This window comes from Orycteropus afer, unplaced genomic scaffold (assembly GCF_000298275.1).
Source record: "Orycteropus afer afer isolate SDZICR_OR568_19922 unplaced genomic scaffold, OryAfe1.0 scaffold00008, whole genome shotgun sequence".
NCBI lineage: Eukaryota > Metazoa > Chordata > Mammalia > Tubulidentata > Orycteropodidae > Orycteropus > Orycteropus afer.
The window spans coordinates 12,453,525-12,461,668 of NW_006921595.1; the positions used below are offsets into that span (position 1 = coordinate 12,453,525).

Sequence of the window (8,144 nt, forward strand, 5' to 3'; positions counted from 1 at the left end):
CCAGCCACTCCTCGGAAGGAAGGTTGGGCAATCCTACTTCCGTAGTGATACTGCCTCGGAAACCCAAGGAGGGGTCGCTATGAGTCGGGGCCAACTCGACGGCACATAACAACAACAACAACAACTATATTTGTCCATCTGTGATTGACTTGTTTCACTCAGCTTAATGTCCTCCAAGTTCATCCATGTTATGGCAATGTTTTGCAGATTCTACACTATTCTTTAGGGTTGCATAGTATTTCATTGTGTATATGTACCAGTTTGCTTATCCATTCTTCTGTTGATGTGCACATAGGTTGTTTCCATCTTTTTACAATTGTAAATAGTGCTGTGATGAACATGGGTGTGCATATGTCTGTTCTTGTCTGGCTCTCACTTCTTTAGGATATATGCCTAGTAATGGGATTGCTGGGTCAAATGCTATTTTTAATTCTAGTTTTTTAAGGAATCACCATACTGTTTTCCACAGTGGTTGTATCATTTGACAGTCCCACCAGCAGTGTACGCAAGTCTCAATTTCTCCACATCCTCGCCAGCATCTGCCATTTTCTGTCTTGTTGAACTTTGCCATTTGCTCGCCTGAGATGGTATCTCATTGTTTTGACTTGCATCTCTCTGATGGCTAATGATCATGACCATTTCTTCATGTATTTGCTGGTAGCCATAATATCCTCTTTCATGAAGTGTCCATTCATGTCTTCTGCTGATTTTTTAATTGGATTGTTGTGGTGGTTACATTGTGTGTCAACTTGGCTAGGCCTGGTTGAGTGGCTGGGCAGCTGGATGTAGTATTATTCCCCATGAGACTGGTAATCAACTCCATGGTGGAATCTACTGTGAGCAGCTGAGTAGCTGCCTTAGGGATGTAGTCTGCTTCCCGTATATAAGCAGCAGCTGTGGGAATGGTCTCTAGCTTATGGTACACTTGAACCATGCATGTAGCCATGTCATTGTTCACCAGACTGCCATGCTCTGCCAACCTTGGAACTTTCAATGGACTTGAATGAACGGCCTGTCGTGTGGTTTGGTAACACTGGGACTGTGCCATTTTATTTGTCAACCTTGGACTTGTTAGCCTCAGCAGTCAGTAGCTGCCTGAATGAAGAGATGCCTCTAGCTTCAGTGGGTCAGGAGCAAGAGGCAGAGCTGAAGCCCAAGGTGAAGGGGCTTTCACCCAGCCCCTAGAGCCTGGCACTTTGAACTTGGATTTCTAGCCTCCTGAACTGTAAGAGAATAAACTCCTGTTTGATAAGGCCATCCCATTTGTGGTATATTCTTGTCAGAGTGGTACTAGGTAACCAGAACAATTGTTCATCTTTTTGTCGTTGAGATGTTGGGGTTTTCTATAAATTTTAGAGATAAGTCCCTTGTCAGATATGTAATTATCGATAGTATGAATTTGTTGCTGTCATTTTGTTACGTGCTTTTTCATGGTGTTGATTTCTTTATTCCATATAATTTTCTGTGCTGAGCTTGTTTTGTTTACAAATCATGTTATCACTTCCTTCATTGCTATTGTTTTAGTATTTGCTAAATATTTATGCTGGTCCTCTTTTTTATTTTGATGTGAAGGTTTATCACTTTTCTTTGAGGTTACCTTGTGATTTATAATTTCTTCCCAAATTTAGAACAGTCTGTTCCATCTTATAGGTTTCTTGACTTCCCTACCATTTAGAAGTTCTGTAATTACAGTTTTTTTTCCCTCTTCTTGGTTTGTAGTTATCTTCATTTGTCAATTGATGTCTCTGGTTCCCTGTTTACAATCCTGTAGGCTTATTTACTTTGGAGACTTCCCTAGCTGGGTTGGTTTCTTGGTTATGTCATCATGTGTGTTAATGGTCAGTTGTTTGCTGTCATTGGTCCTCTGTCCAAAGGACTCCCTTTAGCATCTCTTGTAAGGTTGGTCTGGTTTTAACAAATTCCCTTAATTTCTGCTTATCTAGAAATGTCCTAATTTTGCCATATTTGAGAGATAATTTTGCTGGGTACATAATTCTTAGTTGGAAATTTTTCTCTTTCAGGGTTTATATACACCATCCCATTGTCTTCTTGTCTGCACGGTTTCTGCCGAGAAATCTGAGCTTATTCTTTTGGTTGCCCCTTGTGGGTAACTTTTCATTTTTCCCATGCTGCTTTTAGGATTCTTTCTTTGCCTTTAGTTTTGGTGAGTTTGATGGTATGTCTTGGTGATTTTCTTTTGGGGGTCTATCCTGTTTGGGGTTCGTTGGAATTCTTGAATGGATATATTCTCATCTTTCATCATACCAGGAAAATTCTCTTCCAACAAATCTTGGATAATTTTTTCTTTGGTTTTATTTGTCACTTCCTATTCTGGAACTCTGATTATAGGTAGGTTATTCCTTTTGATGGTATCCCACATGAACCTTAGGCTTTCTTCATTTTGTTTTGATCTTTTCCTGATTTTTCCCTTTCCAAAGGCATTCAGGTATTTGCCTTCAATGTCACTGACTCTGTCTTCCATTCATTCAATTCTACTCCTTTGCCCAATCAATGAGTTATCTATTTGTGACAATTTAGTATTAATCTTATGGATTTTTATGTGTAGATTTTGTATCATTTCTAATTTTTCATTTATTTTGTCATTTTGTTCTTGTATTGTCTTTTGAAATTGTTCTAGGATTTTCTCTGTTTTCCTCAATTTTGTCCTTGATCTGTCTCTCAATCCGTTGAAGGTCCCTAAATATAATTCTTTTGAATTCCTTATCAGGGAGTTCCCATCTTGGTCCCTTGTTTCTCCTGCTTTATCTTGCTTCTTGGTGTGGTCTGTGATGGTCTGTTGTCTCCAAGACACTGTGACGTTTTTGGGTTTATATTTAATTGGGGATTGTATGTTGGAATGACTTGCCCACGATTTTTGTTTTGTTTGTTTGTATGTTGTCTATGTAAGCAGGGTACTGGACTGTGCTCCTCTATTCACTAGTTGGCAGCACTTATACACTCACCACCTGTCTCCTTTCCCGTTGTCTGCTTCCCATATGTCCCTGCCATCCTTGGCAAACGAAGCCTATTCTTAGGTCCCTGGAATCCAAATAGAATGTTGTCACTTTAAAATCCAAAATGGCGACCCCTTTTAAACATTCAAAATGGCTTTGTCCTCGGTCATTTTAAATATCCAAAATGGCCACCATTTGTAAACATTCAAAATGGCTGCACCCTCGGTCACTTTAAATATCCAAAATGACCACTGCCTGTAAAAAATCAAAATGGCCCTCCAGACAGCCGAAAATCCACAGCTCAGGTTGTCTCCCTCCTCACTGTTTCCCTTCCTGGTCTTAGGCCACCAGTGCAGTTGTCCCTGCAACCCTTGGTGACCAGGGCTGATCTTTAGGGCAATTCTTACGCCCAACACCACTTGTACATATTCAGGCTGTTGGTCCTGTCAGAGTAGTTGACAGTCCACTACTCTGACCATCTCCGTACTCAGTGTTTTCATCCAAGTTTTTCCACTAGTTGGTGCCTATTCCATTTCTGTATACTTCCTTTCAAAGCTCAGGTCTCCAGAATTATCTTCTTTATCTCTGTCAATTGGTTTCTCTTTTCTTTGTTGAAGAGGATCTGTGAAGCTTGTCTGCCTATTCTGCCATCTTAGTGGAAGTCTCCCAGCTTTACATTTTTATGTACTAAAATATCACAGCAGTTATCCATTGTTATATTTCAGACCCACCCATCCCTGCCATTTTCTTCTCTATATTTATTCTCATATACCTTCTCTCTCTCTCTCTCTCTCTCTTTCAAAGCTTGTTCTTAAATGATGAACCCTACCACTCTATCAAATAAAGATTTTCAAGAATTGTCCTGAGTGAATTTCAAGTAACTCATATTTTGCCTGTTTCATTATATCATGCCCCATTTAGGCAGACACTTTTCTAACAAAAGGAAAATAATGTAGACACATTGATAGTTATTCAGCTCAAAAATATTTGATTAAAAACAGAATATTGTTTACAATTAAACCAAATCTGCAAGTCAGAGGTTCCCTATGTAAGCTGCTGCCATGTAATTTTCATACTTTATGTTTCTGAGATATAAAGTGAAGTAGATTCTATCAGTTCAAAACAAGGAATTATAAAGTCTTCCCCTAAAACTGTGGCCTTAAGCCACTACAGCCTACCACTGGAGTGACAGTCATAAGTGCTTCTTGAAGACTGAGACCCAAGTTAACATGAACTACCTGAAATAATGTTTAAATTATTCTTTAATCAGTAGAGTGCTTAACATATACCCAAAACTATTCTGATATCAATTTGAAAGTGTTTAGTACCTCTAGTGATGCCCTCTGTGCTAATGTCTCAATTAACCAAGTTTATCTGAAGATATAAATACTAAAGCTTAACTTTTAAAATTCAACAGTAAACTTAAACTAAAGGGTACAAACCTAGGAACATCCTCCTATCACAATCTCCAGACTTGTTTCCCATCTATCCCTAGACTCAGATTACCTATCCTGGCCTAGGCATCAAACAAGGCACTAATGCGTAGCTTTCAATTTTTCCCTTTTGAAAAAATTATCTCAATTACAAGATGTTAATAGGAGAAACAATGTGTAGGGGGAAGGGGCATATGTGAACTCTACTTTCTGCACAATTTTTCTATAAACTACCCTAAAAATGAAAATTGTGTTTATATTTAATTGGTGATTGGAGTTGATAGAACAAAACCCCAAATGATTCTTTTTAATCATTTACCATTTGTTAAATATACAACCACCATTTAAAAAAAAAAAAAAAACTTATGATGACACTTTGTAAGTACAAATAATATATTTTATTTTATCCCTGAAAACAAAAAACAAAGATGTCCACAACTAATAACAGAGACTGAACAATTATTTCAAATTTCACTTGGCAATAGTATATACTTAATGTCTTCACATATAGGTAGATTGTAGAGAAAAGAGTATGGAAAACTACCTTTCAATAAAACAATATTTTCTCATATTTATTTTAATAAAATATTATAATTATTGCTACTACATGTAGTAGCATCTTTTAATAATGAACAATATCTAATACAAATTCAACATATTCTAACTCTAAAAGCTAGCTAAACTTAAGCAGTTATTATACCATGAATAAATACCATGAAACATAGGGCACCATTATGGTAATAGATATGCTACAAGAGAAGTTTAAATAAAAGTATACTTTGCTTTATATTAGAATTCCCCAAGATTAGGATCTCTGGTGCTATATATAATAGCTATTTTCCTGAAAAGATAGTCTTTCTTCATAATTTAAATTATATTTTAAATGTTCTTAATTATTTTTAAGTGGTCATTATATAAAATGAAAATCTAATCTATCTGTTATATAAATACAGAATTTCATAAAGTGGGATATTCTTATATAATATTAATGTTAACATTTTCCAAGCAATTTAATGCAGCACAAATACCTTTATTATATACAACTGGCTAAAGACCTTAGGAGTTCAAGTCTCTCAAATACTCACTTCATCTCCCTCCAACATAATAACAGCAAAGATAATCAACTGTGGATAATGTGCTTTCCTGAGAGCACAGATACTCAAACAGTTAAACTTTTAAATTAAACTTCATGTAGTGAAAAATCAGGATTTAATATTTTTAATCTTATCATAAAAATATCTTTTAATCCTTAGAATATACATAAGAAAGTATTAACTATGAGGTTAGAGATTACTATTTTAATGTTGTTATTAAATTGCCCCAGTTTTTGAATAGGTCATGAACAGTGGCTGCTACCCATATCAAGATTACACTCCTACAAATGTAATTTTTAAAAATATGCAATAATTAACCTTCAGTTATACTGAAAGATAGTGCAAGTGAAGACATTCTTTGGGTCATAATTTCAAAACATTATTTTTAACATTATACTTTCCTTCTTCGCTCATAATCTGAGTAACAAAATATAGCAGTAGAAGTAAGCATATTTTCTGACAGCATTAGTCTAACAGTTCTATCTATTGAGAACAAATGACAGAACGATTCAATGACAATATTTTCTACCTGTCTGAAAAACAAGTTTTATTTTAAATAAATATAGAAATGAATCCAGATCTTTCAGTGTTTCTGTTTCAGTTTGATCTCAAACACAAAGGATTTATACAAAGATCACCTACCTGCTTACTACATCAACCATGTTATCAAATTCCCCTTAAACATATAATACAGCATTGAAAAGACTTGCTGAATGCAAACTAATAACTTTAAAAATTTTATATACAGAATTAGAGTTCCATGAATCCAGCATACTCTTTGAAAATGCATAGAGCTTTTATTATTAATTACTACTCTGTCTCCCAATCAGCAATTAAAAAGCTTTTCTACCACAGGATATAATCCATGGTGGATGTAGCAGCACAAGGTGATCTTCAACTGCTATCTAATGCTGCCCGATGCATTCATCTTTTTATTTGTGGTTACTGGCACCAAATTCCCACTAGTACCATTGGTAGTGTTAGTTGCTGAGCCATTCACAACAATATAGTTGACTTTGTTCTCCAGCTTCACCAAGCGTTGTAAAATGTCATCCAAAAGGACAGCAATTGTTCTTTTCAGATCCGCTAAGAGGGAAAAAAAACAGAGTAAACCATATTAGACATTGAAAGAGCATTTAACAACCTGTAATATGCAGATGACACAACTTTGCTTGCTGAAAGTGAAGATGACTTGAAGCACTTACTGATGAAGATCAAGACTACAGCCTTCAGTACAGATTACATCTAAAGATTTAAAAAAAATTCTTACAACTGGACCAAGAAGTAATAGCACAATAAATGAAGAAAAGATTGAAGTTGTCAAAGATTTCATTTTACTTGAATCCACAATCAACTCCCATGGAAGCAACAGGCAAGAAATCAACGATCTGGTCTTCTGACAAGATGGTGCAATAGGCAGACAAGCTCCACAGACCCTCTTCAACAGGTTTGTACCCTTTAGTTTAAGTTTACTGTTGAGTTTTAAAAGTTTTAGAAAAGAGAACCAGTTGACAGAGATACAGAAGATAATCCTGGAGCCCTGAGCTTTGAAAGGAAGTATACAGAAGTGGATTAGGCACCAACTAGTGGAAAAACCCGAACAAAAACAGTGAGTACAGAGACAGTCAGAGCAGTGGACTGTCAGCTACTCTGACAGGACCAACAGCCTGAATATTTCCAAGTGGTGATGGGCCCCAAGAATTGACCTAAAGATCAGCCCTGGTTACCAAGGGCTGCAGGGACAACTGTGCTGGTGGCCTATGACCAGGAAGGGAAACATTGAGGAGGGAGACAACCTGAGCTGTGGACTTTCAGCTGTCTGGAGGTGCAGTCATTTTGACTATTTACATGCAGCGGCCATTTTGGATATTTAAAGTGACTGAGGGTGCAACTATTTTGATGTTTACAAGGGCAGCCATTTTGGATATTTAAAATGACCGAGGGCAAAGCCATTTTGAATGTTTATAAGTGGTGGCCATTTTGGATTTAAAGTGACAGCATTCTCTTTCAGAAACCAGGGACCTAAGAATAGTCTCCATTTGCCAAGGACATTACAGATATATGGGAGGCAGACAACAGGAAAGGAGACAGGTGGTGAGTGTATAAGTGCTGCCAACTAGTGAATAGAGGAGCACAGCACAGTACACTGCTTACGTAATAACACACAAACAAAACAAAGAAAATGAATATCGTGGGAAAGTCACTCCAACATACAATCACCAATTAAATAAAACACAAAAACATCACAATGCCTCAGAGACAACAAAGCATCATAGCCCACACAAAGAAGCAAGATAAAGCAGGAGAAATAAGGGACCAGGACACAGACCCAAAACACATTCCTGAGAAGACACAGCATTGGAACTCCCTAGGAAGGAATTCAAAAGAATTATATTTAGGTACCTTCAACAAATTGAGAGACAGATCAAGGAACACACTGACAAAATTAAAGAAAACACAGACAAAACCCTAGAACAATTTCAAAAGACAATGTTGTTGTTGTTGTTGTTAAGTGCCGTCGAGTCGTTTCTGACTCATAGCGACCCCATGCACAGCAGAACGAAACACTGCCCAATCCCGCACCAGCCCCACAATCCCTGCTATACTCGAGCCCATCATCGCAGCCACTGTATCAATCCATCTCGTTGAAGGCCTCCCCCTCT

At 37.0% G+C, this 8,144-nt stretch overlaps 1 protein-coding gene across 1 annotated transcript in view; it reads right to left on the reverse strand.

Moving 5' to 3' along the window:
- Positions 1-6,382: 6,382 nt before the first annotated feature.
- CCDC126 (coiled-coil domain containing 126) overlaps positions 6,383-8,144 on the reverse strand; it is a 31,088-nt gene continuing 29,326 nt past the window's right edge. The window contains exon 2 of the mRNA XM_007945875.2: positions 6,383-6,567. Coding sequence (XP_007944066.1) covers positions 6,383-6,567 — 185 coding nt within the window. The remainder of the gene's footprint in view (positions 6,568-8,144) is intronic.